The following is a 21,206-nucleotide window of genomic DNA, read 5'->3' on the forward strand; positions in this document are numbered from 1 at the left end:
GGCTGCCATGCGGGGGGGGGGGGGGGCGGGGGTCCCGCGCTCCGTCCTTCCAGTGGGAGCCCCCCCCCGGCAGCCTGGGGCTCGAGGGTCCTCGCGCTCGCTGCCGACCCCCAGGGGGTGTGTGTGGGGGGGGGGGCTGGCAGGCAGCTTCACACCCCCCCCCCACGGTTTTTGAGTGATTTTTGGGGGGAGATTCCCCCCCCCCCCCACACCCCGCAGAGGGGCTAAAGGTCGGCGGTGTGAGCGGGGTCCTCGGCCAGGGGGGCTCGGCAGCCTAAAAGAGGGGGGGGGAAAAAGGGGGGTGAGAGGGAGGGGGGGCGACGAGGGAGGGGGGGCGACGAGGGAGGGGGGTTAAGGGGCGGGGGGGGGCAGTGGGAAGAGGGTGGGGGGCGAGGGGAGGGGGAGAAGGGGATGAGAAGTGGGGGGGGCACGGGAAAGGGGTGAGAAGGGGGTGGGGGGGGTGGAGAGAAGGGTAAAAAAAGGGTAAAAAGGGGGATAACGGGGGGGGGGGGGGAAAAAGGGGCTGGGGGGGGTTGGGGGGGGGTCCAGGCACCGCGACTCACCCGGTGTGTTGGCTCTGGGGCCCTGCAGGCTCCGTAGGGTCAGGGGGCTGCCGCCCTCGGGGCTGGGGGGCCGCTGGAGCCACCCCCCCACCCCCGGGACCCCCCCGGGGGGGGCGTCGGGCGAGGGGCCGTGGCCCAGGGAGCGCAGCAGCTCCCGGTGGGCTCGTTCCAGGCCCTGGGGGGGGGCACAAAGAGAAAAGGCACGGAGTTAGGGGGGGGGCAGGGGTTTGGGGGTGGCCCCCCCGTCCCCAAAAAGCCCCCCCCACCGCGATGGGGGGGCTCACCTTCAGCCTGTTGAGCTTCAGGGTGAGCTGCTCGATGGTGCGGAAGATGAGGTCGACGTCGCGGGGGGGGCCGAGGGGCTCCGGGGGGGGCTCGGAGGTGCTGAGGCAGGAGGGGGGGTCCTGGAAGGGGGAGCCCCGGGGGGGGCTGGGGGGCGGCGCAGGCTTGGGGGGTCCCAGGGGCATGCTGACATAGAAGTAGTTGCCTGGAGAGGGGGGGGGGGAAGCAGTGTTGGGGTGATGGGGGGGGGGGGGAGCATTGGGGGGGGGCCCAGTGGCCCCATGGAGTTGGGGGGGGGGATTTATGGCAGGATCCAGCTATGGGATTGGGGGGGCGGCGGGGATGTGGGGGGGCTCGGTGGCATCCACTGGGGGGGTGCGGTGCTTAGGGACACGGCCCCCCCTCCCTGGGGATGTGCCCCCCCCCCCAAGCAGGGATGTGCCCCCCCCCCTCTGTATCCCCTGTGGGGGGCTCCCAGGGACTCGGGGGTGTCCCCCCCATCACGGGGCCACGCGTCCCTGCTGGGGACACGGGGACAGCTCCTGGGACATGGGGACCCCCCCCCCGGGGCTGGGAATTTTTTTTTGGGGGGGGGGCACGGGGGGGGTCCCTTTACCATCTACACGAGCTCCGCCTCCTTCCTGCAGCTCGGGGTCTGCCTGGCTGCTGCCTGCAGAGGGTGGGGCCTCCGGGACCCCCTCCTGAGCCCGGGCTGCGCACCCCGAAAAGAGAGGGGGGGGTGGGAGGGGGGGGGTGAGCGGGACCCACCACCGGCACCCACCACCAGCACCCAGCACCCACCACCAGTACACCCAGCAGCACCCCAGCACCCCCAAAAGTGGCACCCATCAGCACCCCACCACCAGCACCAGCACCCACCAGTAGCACCCAGCAGCACCCCAGCACCCCAATCCTGGCACCCATCAGCGTCCCACCACCAGCACCCCACCAGCACCAGCACCCCAATACTGGCACCCAGCAGCTCCCCAGCACCAGCACCCACCACCAGCACCCATCAGCTCCCCAGCATCCCACCACCAGCACCCCAGCACCGGCACCCCAGCACCAGCACCCAGAAGCTCCCCACCAGTAGCACCCCCAAAAGTGGCACCCATCAGCACCCCACCACCAGCACCCCATCATCAGCACCCCAGCACCAGCACCCAGCAGCTCCCCACCAGTAGCACCCAGCAGCACCCCAGCACCAGCACCCATCTGTGTCCCACCACCAGCACCCAGCACCAGCACCCCAATCCTGGCACCCATCAGCGTCCCACCAGCAGCACCCCATCATCAGCACCCCACCAGCAGCACCCATCAGCACCCCAGCACCCCAATACTGGCACCCATCAGCGTCCCACCACCAGCATCAGCACCCACCAGCAGCACCCACCAGCACCCCAGCACCAGCACCCATCGGTGTCCCAGCACCAGCACCCAGCACCAGCAGCTCCCCAGCACCAGCACCCCAATCCTGGCACCCACCAGCACCCCACCACCAGCATCAGCAGGCACCAGCACCCACCAGTAGCACCCAGCAGCACCCCAGCACCCCAATTCTGGCACCCATCAGCGTCCCACCACCAGCATCAGCACCCACCAGCACCCACCAGCAGCACCCCAATCCTGGCACCTGGCAGCTCCCCATCACCAGCACCCATCAGCTCCCCAGCACCCACCACCAGCACCCCAATCCTGGCACCCATCAGCATCCCACCACCAGCACCCCAGCACCAGCACCCACCAGCACCCAGTAGCACCCCAATCCTGGCACCCATCAGCATCCCACCACCAGCACCCACCAGCACCCAGTAGCACCCCAATCCTGGCACCCATCAGCGTCCCACCACCAGCATCAGCACCCACCAGCAGCACCCACCAGCACCAGCACCCCAATACTGGCACCCATCAGCATCCCACCACCAGCACCCACCACCAGCACCCAGTAGCACCCCAGCACCCCCAAAAGTGGCACCCATCAGCATCCCAGCAACCACCACCAGCACCCCAAACCTGGCACCACCAGCACCCACCACCAGCACCACCAGCACCCACCAGACCTCACGCAAGCAGGGAGCGAGCACCCAAATCGCATCCAGGGGCAGGTACAGGAGAAAGGGGGGGGGGTCCCCAGGTGCCTGCACCCCTACCCGGTGCTGGGGGGGGGGTGAGGGGGGGGGCAGGCGGCAGCCCCCTACCTTTCCGGACCACCTTGTAGCCGCCGGGTTCCTCCGGTGCCGGACCCGTCTCGCTCGTGTCCCCCCCCCAGCTGGCTCGGGATTTGGGCTCCTGGGGGGGCGCGGGGGGCTCGGCCAGCAGCTCCTGGGAAGCCGAATCCTGGCTGGAGAGCACCGAGTCCCAGCCGTGGCCCCCCCCGCTGACGGACGGCGTTGGGGTCAGGTCGTCCTCGGGTTCGGCGTCGCGGCCGGGCAGGAGCCTCCGCAGGAGCAGGAGCCGCAGGTTCTCCACTGGGATAAGGATTTTGGGGGAAAAAAGGCGGTTTTTGGGTGCCGGGTCCAGCACCTGCTCCCTTAGGGACCCCCCCAGCTCCTCCCCATGGGTGCTCACCGTCCTCCAGGGCCGCCTCTGCCAGCCCCTCGGCTGAGAGCGGGGTGGGCTGCGGGAGGGCTCCGGCCCCCCCCTCGGGCTCTTCCTCCCCTTCCTCCTCCTCCTCCTCCTCCTCTACCTCGCTGCTGTGCGGCTCCTGGGGGAGCACCGGGGGCTTCTCCTGGCCCAGCAGCTCGGCGGGATTGTCGTCTGCTGCGGGGACACGGGGACATGGGGGGGGCTCGGAGCTGCGCCCCCCACCCTGGGGATGGGGCAGTTGGGGGGGGGTGTGGGGGGGCTCACCTGAGGAGCTCTCCTCCGCCTCCGCCGCGGAGCTGGAGCCTCGGGACAGGATGGGGGAGACGTCGGAATCCGGCAACACCAGGCTACGAGGGTGGAAACAGGGGGTTAGGCGGGGGGGGCAGCAGTGATAAGGGGCTGGGGGCCATGGTGGCCACCCCCAGGTCCCCAGCGAGCCGCTTTTGGAGCAGGGGGGTGCCACATCCCCAGCCCCCAGGGTCTGAGGGACCCCGCAGCCTCGCTCCCCCAGTGCCAACCAGCACAGACTGGGCTCCCAGTAAGCCCCCCCCGTGTGCTCACCTGGAGGGGGTCGCGCGGGTGGGCTCGGGGGTCCGGCGCTTGGGGGGGAAGGTGGCGTTCCTGGTGGAGCTCTGCACCGCATCCTCCAGCACCTCCATCCACCTGGGTGCCCCAGAGCAGCACCCTCAGCTCCTGGGGCTGGGGTGTGGGGGGGAAGCACCCAGAGGAGCCCCCCCACCACGTCCCCAGCGCCCGTCCCCGCTCCTCCTTACGTGTTTTTTTCGGAGGACGTCAGCGCCACCAGCTCGTAGATCTGGGGGCCCAGCTCCGACGTGCAGATGATGAAGAGGGCTCGCTTGTCTGCGCCGGGCGAAAAGAGGAGGAGGAGGAAGAGGAGGAGGAGGAGGAGGAAGAAGTGGGGGGTGCTCGAGGACACGGCGGTCCCCCCGCCACCCGCCTCGGGTCCCCAAAGCCCTACCTGTGGCCACGGAGCGGATGAGCACCGAGTTGAGCTTGAGGACGGGGCTGAAGCTCTGCTTGTTGTCCGAGGAGCCCAGCGCCGTTTTGCTGTGGCACTTGAGCACCAGCTTCTCGTCCTGCTTCTGCAGCAGCACCAGCAGGTCCTCCAGGAGCAGCACATGCAGGTCTGCGGACCAGGAGGGATGGTGACCCCGTGGGCATGCCCACCAGCCTCACAGGGTCCCCAAAATGCCACCAGGGGGGTGAAAGGTTTGGGGTTCCCTGTCCCTCTCCAAAAAGCTCCGTACCCACGGTCTTGTCCTTGCTGATGCGCCAAGTGAGCGGCCCCTCGTGGATCATGCGCCGGGAGGTGAGGTCCAGGCTCTGAGAGGGGGGGGAGCAGAGGGTGGTGGTGAGCGTGGCCGGCACCGGGTGACCCCCCCCCGGGTCCCCCCAGGAGCTGGGGGCTACCTTGAACTCGGCAGCCAGGGGGTTGCTGGTCCTCTCCAGCGAGGTGGCGTCCAGGCGTTTTTGGTAACCCTCCAGGCGGTGCCGGTTCTCCGCTTGCTTCACGGCCTCGTTCACGTACTTGAGGATGTCCCGGCACTGGTCCCGGGCTCGGCACAGCTTGTCGTGCTCCGAGGTGCCCGCTGCGACGGCGGAGAGCAGGTCAGGAGGAGATGGATTCCCCCCAGTTCCCCCAGTTTCCCCCCAGTTTCCCTCCAGTGCCCTCCCAGCCTGGCCGAAAAGCAGCTCGCCCTCCCCACAGCCCCCAGTTTTGGCTCCGGGTGACAAGGGACAGGCATGAGCCCCACGGCCCAAAGCTGCCTGAGGTGTGCACAGCCCCCGGTGCCCCCCCAGTGCCCCCCCCGGTGCCCCCAGCCCCTACCCTCGGTGTGCTTGAGGATATTCTCCAGCAGCAGCGGGTACTTGGTCAGGCGCTGCATTTCGGAGATGATCAAGTCCTTGAGCTGCAGGCGCCGGCACTGCGGGTTGCTTTCTGCTTCCTAGGGCGGGAGGAAGAGGATGAAGGCTCCGAGGTGCCATGGGGGCGAGCCGGGAGAGCCCCGGGGCGAGGAGAGACCCAGGAGAGGAGCCAACCTGCATGAAGATCTGGAAGCGGGTCTCCTTGCGCTGCTTGGTTTTGATCAGCTCCAGGGCGATGGACTGGTACGAGCAGAAGTCCGCGGTCACCTGCTGGATTTCCTCCTTGGCCAGGCCATCAAACTGGGGGGGGGGAGCACAGGGGGGGGGGCTCAGTCACCACCAGGCTTGGCCCTCCCCTCCCTGACCCCATCTGTGCTCTCCCAGAGCTCGTCCACCCCCAGTGCCCTGGCTCCACGGAGCCCCCTCTACCCCTCCCTGTCCATCCCCAGCAGCCGTCCCTCCTTACCCGAGACAGCATGAGATCCCCGATTTCCTTGATGATTGGTCCTTCTTCCCGGAGCTTCTTCATGGATTCGGAGAGAGAATCTGGGTGAGGATGTGAAAAAACGAGAAATGAGCTTGGATGCTCGAAGGAAACCTGCCAAGGAGCGCGGCACTGACGCCCACCCTTCAACCACGCCACGCAAAGGTTGGCGACGCTCGGGCATCCCGGAGGTGGGCACCGGCAGATCCCCGAATTTAACGGGCTCTGGAGAGCCACCAGGAGAGGGAAACGAGAGGGCAGGGACGGGATGGTGCTGCCAGGTTTACAGGGGAGAGAGAGGAGGAGGAGGCTCACTGTGGATTTCGATCACGTCGGGGAGGTTGGGGAAGAGCAGCGCCAGCTCCTCGCGGGACAGCAGGCTCTCCTTCCTCATCCGCTGGTAGAAGAGGAGGTCGAGGACCCTCAGGATGCGGAGGTGAGACCCTTCCGTGGCAAAGAGCTCTGCGCGAGAGGCAGGCGGGCTTGGGGACGTCCCCCGGGGGTCCCCCCGAGGTGGCGATGGGGGCGGGAGACCCCCGGCTCCTTACCGTTGATCACCTCCTGCCGGTCGATCTCCTTCTGCGGCAGGCTGGCCAGCACCTCCCGGCCCACCGTGTGCTGCCAGTTCTGCGAGTCCAGCTCGGGCTCCAGGTCCGAGAGCTGGCCCTGCTCGTCCTCCAGGAGGTGAGGAAGGAAGGGGTCGACGCCGAAGCCCAGGCTGGGCGACTCGATGCTCCTGGGAGGGTGAAAGGCGGCGGTGGGAGTACGCCACGGCCGCGGCAGCCAGCGAGCCCGCCCGCCTGCAGCACTCCCGGCACAGCCAATATCTACCTGGGCCCTATTTCGGCTTGAACCCGGGACCTTCAGCACAAGAAGCACAAGCCTCTGACTCTCGAGCTAACAGACTAGGTCCCCCAGCAGCCATCTACATAGGTCCATTAAGCTCCTGCGTGAGACACAAGGGAACAGAGGTGCCCCCTACCCCCCGAGGACGGGGAGCTGACCTTTACGCAGCGGCACTGCGCCAAGCCGGAGGCATCTCCGGGGACTCCCTCCCGGGGGCAGCCCTGGGCGTCGCTTCCCCTTGTGCTCTGGCCAAGGCCCCGGGGGTGTGGGAAGGGAGAAGAAGCTAGGCAGAGCCCCTCTGACCCCCCCCCAGGTCCCCCCTACAGTGACCCCTCCTGCTCTGTAGGGAACCGGCGCGGTAGAGGCGATGGCAGCGTTGGCCGGGCCACTCACCTGCGTCCCATCTTGGGCGTGTAGGGGGGCGTGGGGTTTTCCAGCGACCTGAGAAAGGGACAGGAGCATCACCCGCGAGCCCCCTCTGCCCACCCTGCAGCGTTTCCATGAGATTAAACCCAATTTCCCCCCCCGTTTCCCATGACAAACGTCAGCCCCGGAGCTCTGCGGGCAGCCGGGTGCTGCAGCCACCATCCCATTCGCTTGGCCTCGACCCACGGAGCCTGCCCAGGAGGCTTTTTCTCAGCCCAAGGGGAAGTTTCAAGCCCCTGAGCATCCCAAATCCCTCCTGAAGGCCATGGGGAACCCAGGTCCCCCCCCAGCTTGTGCTCCAGCAGCGGCTCCCACCTGGTGGACAGGCTGGAGGCAGAGGACGACGCCGACTGGTGAAGCCTGGTGGCCTCGGCTGCGGCGTCCATGTCCACGTCGCTGCGGGAGCGGGGCACGTTTTCTGCTTTCCGAGATTTCTTCATCTCCTCGCGGCCTTTCAAGCTCTCCGAGCGGCCCAGCTTCACCTCGGCGCGGGAGCTGCAGCGGGGAGACAAAGCCGGGGGCGGTCAGGCCGAGCCCGGAGAGGCACCAGGGGCACAAACGTGCAAGAAAACTCAGGGTCCTGGCCAAAAAGAGCCCCCGGGACCACCGAGGGCACCCGGCAGCCTCCACCCTACCCGTCAGCCTCCAGCAGGTCCTCGGGGAAGCTGCCGGTGGAGAGGCGCTGCGTGCCGGGCTCCTGGCTCTCGTAATGCTGGTTGTTCTCAAAGTGCTGGATAATGTTCCTCACATTGCCGGGTTTGACTGCTGGGGCGAAGGCGAGGAAGGGACCTTGGTGAGGAGGGGCAGGAGGAGCCGCAGGAGCTCAGCACGGGGGTGTCCCCAAGGCCAGCGGGGAGCACCGGGGAGACGTCCCGAGCGCGCGCGTGCGCCCCCCTCCCGCCCCAACGCTGGGTGCCTCGGGGGGGGGGATAAACCAAAACCAAGCGCATGAGGTGAATGGCAAATAAAAGAAGAGGCCTTTTACCTTCGACAGGGGACAAAGGGACATGAAATGCTGAAAGGAAAAACAAAAATGAGATGTCAAATCAATCCTGCGTTTCAGCGGCGAAGGAGGCAGGGAGGGAGCGAGTGAGCTGACGGCATGAGAACTGAAAGCAGAAGGGGAGGAAGGGGAACACACACGGCTGGGGGCACACGTGCGGAGGCTCTCCACCACCCCAGCAGCTCCTGGGCCGGGGCAGCCCGCAGGATGGGGTTATTTCGGATGAATTTTGGGGAGAGCTCAGCTCAGATCCCTTCCTGCTCCCCTCAAAGCCAGGTGGGAGCACGGACGGTCCAGATAACGGGATCCCAGCGGGCGGCTGGAGGAGGAGAGCGCAGGGGAGCTGCTGAGAGGTGCCTGCTGCTGGCTAAGGGGGAGCCAAGGGCAGGCGGGTGGCTGCAGGTCTCCTCCGGCAGCAGGGCGGTGGTGAAACGGAGTCCCAGAAGGTGCCGGTACTCACTGCTCTGGGAGGAGATTTTGGGCTTCCCGATGTACTTGAGGATGGGGTTGCGCTTCTTGTCTTCCATGGCATCCTTCTCCTTCTTCGCGCTGCTGCTCTGTTGGGACACCCGAGAGGAATGTTGGTGTCACCCTGACCTCAGGAGGGGGCAGCACCAGCCCCGAGGGCTGCCAGCCAGCCAGCCAGCCCCCCCCCCACCTTTTTGGCTTTGGGGAAGAAGGGCAGCCACTTGTCCTTGTCCGGGAGGGCTTGCGCCTTCTCGCTGGCGCTGGCCACGCGCGGCTCCCGGCTGCGGATGCCCGTGTGGTTCATGTACGTGCTGAGGGCAAAGGCCATGGGGGAGCTGGAAGAGAGCAGAGCGTGAGCTGGGGGGGAGGCACCGGGACGCAGCGGTGCGGGGTGGAAGGGGTGAACGAGGCCAGGACGGGTGTGGGGTGCCCGGAGGTGACGGCTGAGAAGGGAGGAGAAGGGCAGGAAACCTTCGAGAGGGTGAGCTGGGGAACCCCGAGGTGAGCGCTCACCCTGCTCCTTCCCCAGGGTCACCCCGAGAGCCCCCGGGGGCGCACGGCACTGGGAGAGGGTGCCCTGGGCCAGCACGGGGAGGGGGTGCCCCTACACCTCCTGTCTGAGCCCCCCCCTTTTGCCTCCTGAGCTACCGCCCGCAGCGCAGCCGCATCTGGGCGCACGCCTGCCACGTGCTCACTCACCTCCTGTCCTCTTCATATTTGGACCTGGAAAAACAGACAGGGAGGGATGAAAGAGCTTCTTGGGAAGGGGTCCCTCTGCTCAGCCCCCAGTGGGGTGCTCCCAGCTCCGAGCCCTTCCTCCCCCCCGTGTCCCCCCGATGCCAGCGCGCCCAGCTCCCGCTCCAAAATCCCTTTCCCAGTCTCCCCCAGTAAGGCCGGGGAGGTGGCAGGGCACTCACAGGATGTCACCCAGCTGGGCCAGCTGCTTCTCGGCCACTTGCCGCTCCTTCTGGGGGTCCCCGTCCAGGTCGAGGAGGTCGTTCTCCCCGTACAGGCTCCCCAAGCCCATGGTGCGCTTCGTCCTGCGGACACACGCGGGGCTCAGCGCCACGAGCCCGGGGCACCGGGTGCTGGAACGGGGAGGGGGGAGCACGAGGAGCTCCGTGCCGCTGGGCCACCTGTAATCCTGGATCTGCTCCTGGATCTCGGGCATCACCATCTCCTGAGCCTCAAAGAGGGCGGCTCGGACATCGTCCCCGTTCCGCAGGCGAGTCTCTGGGGGACAAGAGGGCAGTCGGTGGCACCGCAGCACAAAGGGAAGGGCTCAGAGGATCCCCCGGCTGCCCCCCGGGGCAGGCTGTGAGAGCTTCGCCCTCCTCACTCACCGATCTCAGCCAGGAGCTGCTCCGACACTTTCACTCGGAGAGGCTGGGGAGGGAAGGTGACAGGAGAGCAGCTCAGCACCGCTTCTGCCACGCAGCGAGCGGGGCAGGAAGGGGCTGGGGGTGCTGAAACCACGCTCACACCAGCACCGAGCTGCTGGGGAAGGTGCCCGTGCTCCTGCAGCACCACCCGGCGCTGCTGCAGCCACGAGCTGAGAGCCTCAAAGCTCCCAAACACACAAACACCCGGCACTCAGCACCCAAAATACAAAATCCTCCGGAGCAGCGGGAGTGAAACCTGCTCCCTCCAAGCAGCAGGTGCCCCAGGAGGGCGAACGGCAGAGCCCCGAGCCCCATCCTCGCTGCCAGGAGGATGCTCCTGCTGCTTCTCCTGCCCCTCCTGCCCCGAGCTGTCGGGTGCTGAGGCTGCTCCCGTTGTGCAACGCTGGGGCACGCTCCTTACGCAACCAGAGGAACCAGCAAAGCGACGGCAGCGGCGAAAACGCCGTTACAAAAAGGGCCCTTGTGCAAGGGACGTGACACCGACGTGCGAGGCTGGCTCTGCAGCCGAATCCCCTCCCCACGCAGGCTCGCAGCCCCGCTTCCTCACCGCGTTCCTCTCCAAGAAGATGTTCCAGATTTCCTTTCCCAAGCCCCGGGAATCCTTCGCGGCCGCCTGCTGGCACACGTCTGCGCATAAGTAGAAGAGCTGCGAGGAGGGGAGAGCGGAGGTGGTCAGCGGGGAGGGAGGGGAGGGAGGGTTCGAGGCAGGAAGGTGAAAACGCTACAGCCGTAAAACAGGAAACGATGGCGGGGGTCCGGGGAGGGCAGCACCCTCCCCGTGCCACGCCTGGGAGGAAGGGGAGGCCGTGTAACCCTACACTGGGCTTTCCCCTCGCCGCAGGCACAGCTGGGGACGCGGCAGGAGCCGGCTGCCGGAGCTCTGCGCCGAGCCTGCGCCTCGCCAGGGCGCTCTGCAAAACATCAGCGCCCTGCGGGACCCCGAACGCGCTGCCCCATGGATGTTTCCCCCCCCAATTTTGTGTCTGTAAGGTCTTACCAGGGGGCTGGGGTCAGCCTGGGAGAAGATGTAGCGCAGGAAGACCCCCAAGTGCGCCGGCCGCGACTTCAGCTTGGCCAGGTCCTGGAAGAGGGAGTCGCACTGCAGGACCCGGGGGGAGAAAGCAGCGGTTAGGCAGGGAAGGAACCGAATTCTCCAAATTATCCCCACCCCGCAGCTCAGCGCTGCCTTCAACCCCATCTCCCACCCCGATGGGACCACCGGCCGACCCTGGAGCAGCACCGCCGGCTCCACTGGGGACATCCCCATCCCCAAAGTGGGAGAGGTGACAGCAGGGGCTGGGTGATGGGGGCAGCACGGCTGAAACCCCCCTTGGGTGGATTTCTAAATGCCACCGCTTCCCGGGCACTGGTGACACAGGGAAGGCTGTGGGAGGGGTGCCAGCCCCGTCCCCTGAACCCATCCCGCCACCCCAATGAAATGGGGTGAAGCCAAGAGGAATTTGGCCGCTGCTACCTCGTTGTTGAAGTACCCCGGGTCGTAATCCTCCTCCGGCCCGATGATGAGGGGGCGTCCTGTGCGCTCCGATCCCTGCAGGGGACGGGGGACGGTGCTGGGAGCCAGGCACCGGATTTGGGGAGCGCAGGGACGCCCGCAGGGTCCTTCCCAGCACCCAGCACCCAGCCCACCCCCAGGGCAGGATCGTCCCCGTTCTACCTGCTCGGCGGTGGGGGCGAAGGGGGTGTCGGAGCCCTGGCGGCGGTGGTGCTGGTAGAGCCGGGAGGTGATGACCGGGGAGGTGCGCGGGCTGTCCAGGCCGTGGTCGGAGAGGACGGAGTTGCGGTTCAGGGACATCTGCTGGGGATGACGGCGAGGTGACGGAGGGGACGGGGCTGGGGGCGGCTCTCGCCCACCCGGCTGAGATTTTTGGGGCTGTCTCGGGGGCAGTTTCCAGCTCAGAGACCCCCAGACCCTGATCACAATGGGTCCGGGGTAACTTGGACACCACATCCATGCTCCGGGGCGACTGGGAGGGATTTAAGATTGGGACCACAAGCCCGGGTACGCCGCATTTCATTTGGGCCTTGCATAGCCCAAAAATTCAGAGCTGAGACTGCGTTTCGAGGAATTCAGCTGGCTCAGAAGGTGAAGAAGCAATCACAACCACAAAGCCAGGTCCTCGGTGCGCAGCGCCCTCCATCCGAGCCTCGCCGCTGTCCTCAGCCCCCCCGGGTGAGGGGCAGTGGGTTTCCAACCCCATTTATCCCCCCCCCGGCAGCAGTTGGGGCTCGCTCTCACCTCGCTGACGGAGGGGAACCGCTCGGTGCCCGACTCCAAGCCGCTGTCACCGTCCTGAGAATCCAGCGAGAGGCGGCCTGGGAACGGAGACGAGGCTGAGCCCCGCGTTTGGGACTGCCCCACGCAGCGGGACGGGGAAGGGCCGAGCTGCCGGCACCGCTCACCTTCTGCTGCTCTGAAAGCGGCCAAGCCGGGGTCCCCGCAGAGCCGCCCCGAATCCTGCAAGGAGAGGAGGTGCTGGGATGCCACCAAGCGCGGGGGGACACCCGGGGATGGAGCGAGGGGACGCCCAGCTGCAGCAGCTCCCACCCACAGCAGAAAATTTGGGGAAGCGCAAACATCTCCGCCACCATGCCCGGCCACCTGCAGCCCCAGGACACCCGAATCTTAACCAGGATGTCCCAATTCTGTTAATTCCCCCCAAAACTCCTGTGTATCTTCCCTTACCACGGAGCCGCCGGTCTCCTGGAGGATTTTGAGCTGCAGCTGGCTGACCCGCCGGCGCGCCCCCTCGATCTGCTCCTCCACCACGGTGGCGGGGTTGCGGCTGTACGCCTCGTAAAAGCGCTGAGAGGAGAGAAGAGGATGCTCAGCAGGGCCCCGAGCCCCTCAGCTCATCCCAAAACCCGAGAGAAAAGGAAAAAGGAGCAGCTGAAGGGGTCAGCGGGCTGAGAGGGCACCTGCGTGCTGTGGGTCAGCACCCAAATATCCTCCCTCTCCCCAAACGCCAGTGCAGCCTGCGGACTTTGGGATGCTGCGAGCTGGGATGAGGGGCTGAGAGAGGCGAGGTGCCCCCCAGGGGAGGAAAAACCCACCCCGGGAGGAGGATTTCCTTGGAGGAAAAGCGCCGTACCTGCAGCTCTGCCTCCTCCTGCCGCAGCATGTTGCGGAGAATCTGCGTGGCGTGCTTCTGGACCTCGGGGTCCTGCAAGGGAGGGAGGGGGGGCACGAGAGAGAGGGGCTGAGCTCTGCACATCTCGCCCCCCCTGGCCACGCAGGGGGGGAGGCAGGCAGGGAGGGAGGCAGCAATGGGGAGGGTGCCCGACCTGCAGGGGTTTGGGGCCGGTGATGCGCTGCGGCGGTGGGAGCGGAGGGGGTGGAGGTGGCGGGGGGCAAGCGGGGGCGAGGCGGGGAGCCCCCGGCGTGCTGACGTCTTGCTGCGAGTTGGAGAGCCCCACCGACGGCGGGGGGGAGCCCAGGAGGGTCAGAGCCACGTAGGCACCAGCTGGAAGGAGCCGGGAGCAGGAGGGGAAAGGAAGGGAGAGAAAAAGAAGTGTTATTCACTCCCTGGACCCCCAAAATTTGGCAAGCGTCACGGCACCGCGGTGGTGGCGTCCCCGTCCCCGTGAGCCTGTGCAGGAAGGACCAGGACGGGTTTTCTCCTCTTTTCCCCAAGAACCCCATCTTTATGCCCCACAGCTGGGGATTTACGATGAGCCTCGACCCCCCAGGAGCAAAAAGGGATGGAAAACTCTGGGCTCGAGGCACCCCGGTGCCCTCCACCCAGGGGGAAAACCACAGCAGCACGGGCAGGACGGAGAAGCTGCTGGTTCTGCCTGGCTTCTCTTTTTTTTTAGGGCCCCGTTTTCCCTGCCGTGGGGCAGACCGTGCCCATCAGGGGCTGAGCCGCCCCCGTTGTGCCCATGCGCCCCCCCACCTCCTCCTCCTCCAGGGCCCCCAGCCATACTCACACTTGATCAGCTTGACCACCTCGAGGTGGGAGCTGTTGGTCACCATCATGCCGTTCACCTGGCGGGGAGAGGAGAAAAGAGGAGAGGAGGAAAGGAACGGCGTCAGGCTGGGGCGTGGGGGGCGGCAGCGGCCAAGGGGGGGTCGGGGGTGCTCACCTTGACGATGCGGTCGCCCTCCTGCACCCCGGCTCTCATGGCTGCTCCTCCTGCCGCACAGTGGGGACACGGGGACGTCACCCAGGGCAGTGGCACGAAGCCCTGCACAGCCCCCCAGCCCCAGATTTTTCCAGCCCTGGCTGAAGCTGGGACCCCCCCACCCCCAAATCTGGGCTACCCCCATCCCCAGGGCCCCCTGCCTGTCCCCAGAGCCGCCTCCATCCAAAGGCAGGAGCGGGATCCAGGAGGAGCAGCGCTGCTCTGCCTCCTCTCCCCCCCCCCCCCAGGATCTGTAACAAAGCCGTGGAGGTTAAAAGACGCGAAAAATGCTCTTTTCTCCCCAGCCAAAACCGAGAGGAAATGTTTCCATCAGCTCCCGACTCCGGGCCAAGGACCCGAGACACGGCAGCGAGCTCGGGGAGTGGAAACTCCATGGGATTGCCGGGATTCCTCCGGCTTCAGCGCTCGCCTTGCTGGCAGCTGGAGGAGCCTGGGGGGTCTGGGAGTCCCCCCCATCCTCACCGGGGCACCCACGCACCCCTGGCCATGCACCGAGGGTCCCCATCCCCATCCCCATGGGGACGAGGGGGGGTCTCTCCACTCAGCTCCCGGTGCAGGAGAGAGGAGCCGCGGCGCTCCCCAGCTCTCCAAACTCGCAGCGTTTTCCCTTCCCTATATTCTCATTTTTCCTGGCTTTCGGGCTAGAAAGCGAAGGGGGGGGTTAAGGGGGGGAGGAGGTGGGAACATCCGCTGTAAAATAAGCAGCTCATTGTCTGTCTAAATTGCTGCTCCCAGCCCCGCCACCCCGCAAAGTCATTATACAGCAGAAGCGGCAACGTCGCCAAAAGCCGCGGGGCTGCTGGGGCTGTGTTTACCCAGGGCTCGCCGAAGGGAATTCCCCAGCCACCCACCCGCCGGCTGCACTGGGGGGGATTCGGGGGGGGCCTGACCTTAATTTGGCGCTGTCCCTGGGTAGTCTTACCCCAAAATCTCCTCCCTTCTCTGGGGGAACCTCACCTGGCCGCACGGACTGCACCAGGACGATGCGGTCGCCGCTGACGGTGAAGCCGAAGCCATGCTGGTCCTTCTGGATGATGACGCAGCGCTGGACCAGGCCTGGGGAGGGACGGGAGGGGAATAAAAAGTGAGGCTCCGAGCTTCGGACCCCCTGGTGCACCCGGTTTCGGGGGCCACAGCCCCTCCTGGGCCCCCTGGCAGCAGCAGCAGCAGGAGCAGCAGGAGCCACCCCCTCTCCTGCAGCCCCCCAGAGGTCTTTTGGCACCCCGTTTCCCTCCCCAGCCATGCCCCAGAGGTGGATGAGAGGCACAACCAGTGCTGGGTGCAGGCAGGGCGCTCAGCACCCCCCTGGAGAAGCCGCCGAGGGGCAGCGCAGCCCACCTGTGGTTTCGGAGGAGTCAGAGGGCTGGCGGCGGTGCCCAGGAGACCTCCGCTCCGAAGACGAATCGCCCAGGGAAGACAGGCTGCTCAACCTGCGGAGGAGGAGAGCGGGGTCGGGTGGATGGAGCAACCCCATGGCACCGCCAGGACCCCAGGACCTGTTCCCTTCTCGGCAATAACCAATGCCCGGCGCTGGAAAGCATCAGCAGCTGGCACCCATCCATCCCCCTGGCCTCAGGAAAATGTTTCTCCCAGCCCAGCCCCACCACCAGGCTCGGGGATGCTCAAGGTGTCTGGTGGAAAGAGGAGACGAACGGATCAAGAGGAGGGACACGCGACGCAGCCGCTCACGGGACCCCAAAACCACCTCCCAAAACCACCTCCCCGCGTCCTGCGCTCCCTCCGGGGCTTCTCCTCCTGCCTGGCACAGCCTCGGAGACTCGGACGCCGCCTGCACGAGTCCTCCCGGCCTTGGGAAGGAGCAGGGACGGGGGGCAGGAGGCTGAGGGGCTGCGGGAAGCCTGGGGAGGGAGCGAGCAGCCCTTGGGAACGCACGGCACCCCCGGTGCTCCATCTCCTGTAGCTCCAGCTCGTGCCAAGCTGCCCCGTTCTGGCACCAAAACCCAGGCTGCGGGAGGTGGGGGGCACCCAGCAGGGTCCCCGCGCAGCCCCAAACCTCCCCCAGGGGAAGGAAAGTTGGAGTCCACGACAGCGCCAGCCCCGGAGCCTCGCTGCCGCTTTCCAAGACGCAACGGCTCCCGAAACCACAATTACAGGCGCGCTGGGGTAATTGCGCCCCTTTCCGTGGGATCAGCACTCTCCTGCGCGGCCCCTCCCTGCCTGGCACCCCCCGGCCGAGCCGGAGAGCCAGCGGGGTGCAGCCTCTGATCTCCTCGGTCCCGTTTTCAGCAGGTCCCCCGGCCTCGCTTGCTGAAAAGGGGACGAAATCAGGCCTGGGGACGCACCCGTGGCCTGGGAGATTTGGCGAGGGTTTAGAGGAGATGGGAAAAAACGGGACAGGGCCCTGCTTCGAAGGCTTTGGGAGCAGACCTGCAAGCAAACCCTAAGCCCCCCAGCCTCGAGATGAGCCCTGAGGCAGCTTTCCCTCCTGGCACACGGGGGGCACGGTGATCCCGCTGAGATTACCCGCGGGATTACCCGGCCGGTCAGGCGGCGCCGTTTATCCAGGCCAAGGAAGGATCGGGCTCCTCTTTTGGCATCGCCCCGGATGCGAGGACTTAAGAGGGGAGGTGCTGACGAACAAGGCTGGGGCCCGAGCAGCCTTTTAGGGCTGGCTTTAGGGCGAGCTCCCCAGTGCCCAAAGGTGCCCAAAGGTGCCCAAAGGTGCCCAAAGGTGTCCGCGTGCGCTCAGAGCCCCCAGCCCTGCCCCAGCACGATGTGGGGTGACACCAACGCCACGCTTCCAGCGGGATCCCCTTCCCACACGACCCGTGGCAGCCAGGCCAGCGCCAGCTTATTTCTGTCTCCGAGAGTCGTTTAATTCGGCTTTGCGTAAGCTTCTTCCTAATTGACTTATGGGGAGCCAAAACGGGGCCGTTTTTAACCAAAGGCTGCGCGGGCGCTCGTGCCGGCCCGACTCGGGTCCCAAACCAGCACCCGCAGGGGGATCGGCGCTCAGGTTTTGCTACAAACTTTAGCTCCACGGCCCTTCAGGCTCCTCTGGGGCCCAAAATTCCTCGGGAATTGCCGGCTGACTCACGCCAGCGCCCCTGACTCATCGGGTCCCGGCACAGCAGGAGCAGGGCCAGGCTCCGGCCGCTCGCCCTTGGAGCGTCCCCGTCCCCCCCCAACCTCTCGGGTGTCCCACGCTCCGCTGGGCCCAGGGCACGTCACACTACTAGGCTGAGGTTATTTGCTCCGATTCTGGCTATTTTTAGCTCAATTATCATCTCTGGTCGGGATCTCCCCCCTGGCAGCACGCTGGGGGTGCTGAGGTCCCCACGGCGAGGCACGAGGACAGCCCAGCACCTGGCAGGGTCGTGGTGGGCACCGCCAGCTCTGCCCAGCTCCTTTCCCTCTTTGTCTCCTTGGGGACAGGGCGCTCTGGCCAATTCAACTCAAAAAAGGGGGAAAAAAAATAATAAAAAGGGAGAAAAATCAGCACCCACGCTCCGGAGCAAGCACCTAGGGCCCGGCCCGCGCTGCCACCTGAGGAGCCCACGCAGAGCGAACGGCACAATTAAAAAATTAAGAGGGGAACGGAATCAAACCCGCAAAGTGGGTCAGCCTCCAGCTCTTTTTTTCCTTCCAGGGCTCCAAATGGCTGCTGCCTGCAGTCCCCCCCCCCGGGGACACGACGCTCGGACACGGGCGCGCCGGCACGGGCCTCGCCGGTGGGGCGAAAGCTGCGGGAAAAAGCGACAAATCGGGGCAAACAACGGCAAAACCACAACTTGGGGAGGGAAATGCGTGTCCCGGGGGGGTGCCCAACTCGCTGCCCGGCGGGCACGGCGTCGGGATGCGGCGGTGGAGGCAGCGCCGCGCCGATGCGCCGCTCCCCGCTGCAAGCCCGCAGCCCTGCCCAGCCGCAGCCCTTCCCGTGCCGGCCGCCTCCCGATATTTGGGGACAGGAAGGAAGGAAGGAAGGAATTTCAGCTAAAAATGATTCAACTTCCTCCCCTTCCCCCCCCCTCCATCCCCAGGGCGCTGCAGAAGGAGACGGCGTTTGCCCGGCCGCATCCAGCCCCGGCGCACGTGCAGCGCCCGGCGGCTTCCTCGTCCCTGCCCACGCGGGTGCAGGCTTCAGTCCCAAAAATGCCCCCCTGCTCCCGCGGCGGGGCCCGGCCGCTCGGCTGCTGAGCGATGACGCACGGGGGAAGCTCGTAATGATGGGTCTGCTCCCAAGTTTGTGCGCAGAGCCACATCGCAGCCTCGCCAGGGTGCTGCCGGCGGAGCGAAGCGCAGGGCGCGCGGCCCCGTCCGCACCGGGGTCCCCCCCAAGACTGCCAAAAAAAAAAACCCGCAGTGCCAGGAGGCTGCGGTCCAACCTTGCTCATTTGGGGGCTTTTCTGCAGCAAATCTCCCCCTGTTTATTTATTTTTTAGTTTTTATTTTCGAAGGAGAGCGGCGGAGCGAAGCCTCGGCCCGTGGGTACCGATTTCCATTTTGCAAATCAGATGCAAAGCCCCCCCCCCCCCCCCCAGCCCCGTCCACGCTGCAGCTAACCAAATTCAAATCCCTGGGTTCCTGCAGCAGCAACCTCGCTGCAGCAGGCAGGGGATTCTGCGAGAGCTTTGTTTAAATTAAGGATTTTAATTAAAAGGAGGAAAAAGGGAAAAAAAAAATAAAAAATACAAAATTAAGCCGGCGAGCGCAGCAGCCCTGCTCGTTTATTGGCAGAGCAGGCGCCGTTCCCCGCGTCTCTAATTGTCTGCGTGCTGCAAATTTTGGTAATGCCAGGTCCCTACGGGGAGGCTGCACCTTGGGTTTTGTAAAATGTGCCCACGGAGGGGACACGAGGGTCCGGCCACGGCCCTCGCTTGGGTCCCCGGTCCCATTCGCTTGGGTCCCCGGACCCGCAGCGCGCCACGGGGCCCCTCGGAGCGCCCCGGTTGTGCCAAGCAGGGCAAGGGCCCGGAGTTGTGCCCCGGGAGCGTGTCCAGAAGGCTCCCGTTGCTCAAGAGCCACGAGCCGTGCCCGTGGGGACCGGCGGCAGCAGCACGAGGGGCCACGAAAAGCGAGGAGGGGGCAGCGCCCCGCTTGGAGCCCCGTTGCCGAATGCCACCGGTTGGTACTGGGACCGGCGGGGGTCACCGAGCACCAGCAGCAGCCCCGCGTGCCGGGAGCCCTCTCCTCACACCCGATTTGGTCTGAAAAAGCGCCCGTGTCATCCTTCCCCTCCCTGCCCGCGAGGGAAGCGCGCCGTGGGAGCGAGGAGGGAGCCAGACGGGGCCGGGATCCCGAGCCCCCGCGAAGGAAACGCGGTTCCCACGCGGCGCAGGGCCTGGATCCACCACGAACGGGGCCGGAGGCTGCGGGGAAAGGCAGCGAGCGGCTTGGGATGGAGCACGAGCACCAAACCCTACCCAAAAACTCCCCGCCTGCGCCGCCGGGGCCGATCAGCCCCGGATAAACCCGGCCCGGCTGAGCTGGATGCGCCAGCGGCCGCCGAGAGCGCTTTGGGGTGCGAGACGTGGGTACGGTGGCGAGATAGGGAACACCCGGCCCCACAGCGGGGCGAGGTGTGGGTATGGGGTGAGATAGGGAATAACCCGCCCCGTGGGGTGGCGAGGTGTGGGTATAGGGTGAGATAAGGAATAACCTGCCCCGAGGGGACGTCTTCTCCCCAAAACGCCCTGGTGGAGCCGAGCCGTGCGCCCCGCGGCGGGGCAGCTCGCGGCTCCGAACAACGAGGACTCGGGGAACGCCTCCTGTGGGGTCGTCCCCGGGCCAAAAACTCCCCCAGGAGGGAGGCCGAGCCCAAGTGGGAACCCCCCCGGGCCCCGGCTGCCCCCCTGCTCTCCATAAAAGCACCCCGAGGAGCCCCATGGGGGGGTAGCAGGGGGAGAAATCCCTCGCCTCGCCCCCTTTCCACGGCGCCTGCGGCTTCGAGAAGCGGCTCCGGGGCCCTTGGGGCACCTGACCCTAAGGAGCGGCACCCCCCAGGGCTTTTATTTCCCCTGCTCCCCCAACCAACAGACCCCAAAAGCGAACCCCCTGGTTTTGGGGTGGTTTGGAAGGCCCCACTCCACCCCGAGTTTATCCCACGGGCATGGCCAGCCCAGCACCCAACGGGGGCACCGTGCCCCCAGCGGGGCTCCCCGCGCCCCCCCAGGGTGCTCGGGGCGAGCACCGTCCCCCCCCTAAACCCCAAACCCTGCCCCACGCTTGGGGCCGTCACACGAGTGGGGTCGCAGCCCCATCCTACAGCGCCGTGTCCCCACAGGGGGATGCCTGACGGGGGTCCCAAAATTGAGCCTTGGCCATTTGGGGACCCCCGGCGCAGCCCCCCTGCCCCTCGCCCTCCTGCCTCCGGCCCTGCATCCCCCACAGCAGCCATGGGGTTTTTTTTTGGGGTACGACGCGCAAATTCGTGGCCCTCTTCCTCACCCTGCCTGCCCAGGAACAAAAATACCCGTTTCCAACCCAAAAACCCCCCCGGTGTGGGCAGTGCCCGGTGCCACGCTGCCCACACCGGGACGGGACGCAAGCGGCGAGTACGGGGTCGGTGCCACTCACCCCGGCCATATAACAACCCCGTCCCCATCCCAGGGCCAGGAGTGCCCGTTTCTTGCAGATTTCACCCCAAAAACAGCCCCAGCCCCCCATTCTGCCCTTTCTTTGCCCACTGTGGGGCTGAGAGCCACAGGAGGGGTGGGGGGGCAGAGGGGCACCGGCCCCGACCCCATAACCTGGCAGTCACCCGGTCACCCCTACCCTGGGACATTTGGGGAGCTGCACGCACCTCGTTTGTGCTAATTACAATTAACCCCCCCATGGGGCTGGTGGGCTCTCAGTGTCCCCCCCGGCGGTCTGCGTTGTGCTGGGGGGGGCAGGAGCCACGGCGGGACCCCGATATCCCCAAATCCCCGGCGGTTTTACCCTGACCCCGCTCCCTGATGTTGGACCCCAACCCCATTTTATAGGGCCCCCACTGAAGCCCCCCTCCGGCCCCCCAAGCACAACAAGAGCCAAATTCACTACGGGGACACTGGGGGGTCCTCACCGGGACCCCCCCCCCTTTGGTAGGAACCTCCCCTTTTATAGGACCCCCCCTTTTCATAGGGATCCCCCCC

General features: G+C 66.5%; 1 protein-coding gene across 9 annotated transcripts; it reads right to left on the minus strand.

Annotated features, from left to right (window-relative positions):
• Positions 1-113: 113 nt before the first annotated feature.
• ARHGEF11 (Rho guanine nucleotide exchange factor 11) lies at positions 114-15,722 on the minus strand. Of its 9 annotated transcripts, none has more exons than XM_072027888.1 (40): positions 15,451-15,722; positions 15,070-15,168; positions 14,053-14,102; positions 13,897-13,954; positions 13,252-13,430; positions 13,059-13,130; positions 12,653-12,772; positions 12,370-12,424; positions 12,206-12,282; positions 11,624-11,761; positions 11,423-11,497; positions 10,946-11,047; positions 10,496-10,594; positions 9,889-9,931; positions 9,682-9,778; positions 9,463-9,585; positions 9,245-9,268; positions 8,736-8,880; positions 8,538-8,634; positions 8,060-8,089; positions 7,710-7,836; positions 7,390-7,569; positions 7,042-7,089; positions 6,351-6,538; positions 6,118-6,264; positions 5,785-5,864; positions 5,493-5,618; positions 5,281-5,398; positions 4,863-5,041; positions 4,700-4,775; positions 4,411-4,578; positions 4,205-4,292; positions 3,993-4,094; positions 3,696-3,778; positions 3,414-3,605; positions 3,044-3,313; positions 1,462-1,557; positions 848-1,050; positions 564-738; positions 114-274 (listed from the first exon to the last, which is right to left on the minus strand). In XM_072027888.1, the coding sequence occupies exons 1-40, from the start codon at positions 15,584-15,586 to the stop codon at positions 225-227; spliced, it is 4,515 nt and encodes a 1,504-aa protein (XP_071883989.1). In that variant the 5' UTR covers positions 15,587-15,722; the 3' UTR covers positions 114-224. The 9 variants fall into 9 exon arrangements, with proteins under 9 accessions (XP_071883989.1, XP_071883986.1, XP_071883987.1 ...); XM_072027885.1 differs by having other exon boundaries at positions 7,710-7,839; XM_072027886.1 differs by having other exon boundaries at positions 11,624-11,764.
• Positions 15,723-21,206: the final 5,484 nt, after the last annotated feature.

This window comes from Anas platyrhynchos, chromosome 26 (genome assembly GCF_047663525.1).
Source record: "Anas platyrhynchos isolate ZD024472 breed Pekin duck chromosome 26, IASCAAS_PekinDuck_T2T, whole genome shotgun sequence".
NCBI lineage: Eukaryota > Metazoa > Chordata > Aves > Anseriformes > Anatidae > Anas > Anas platyrhynchos.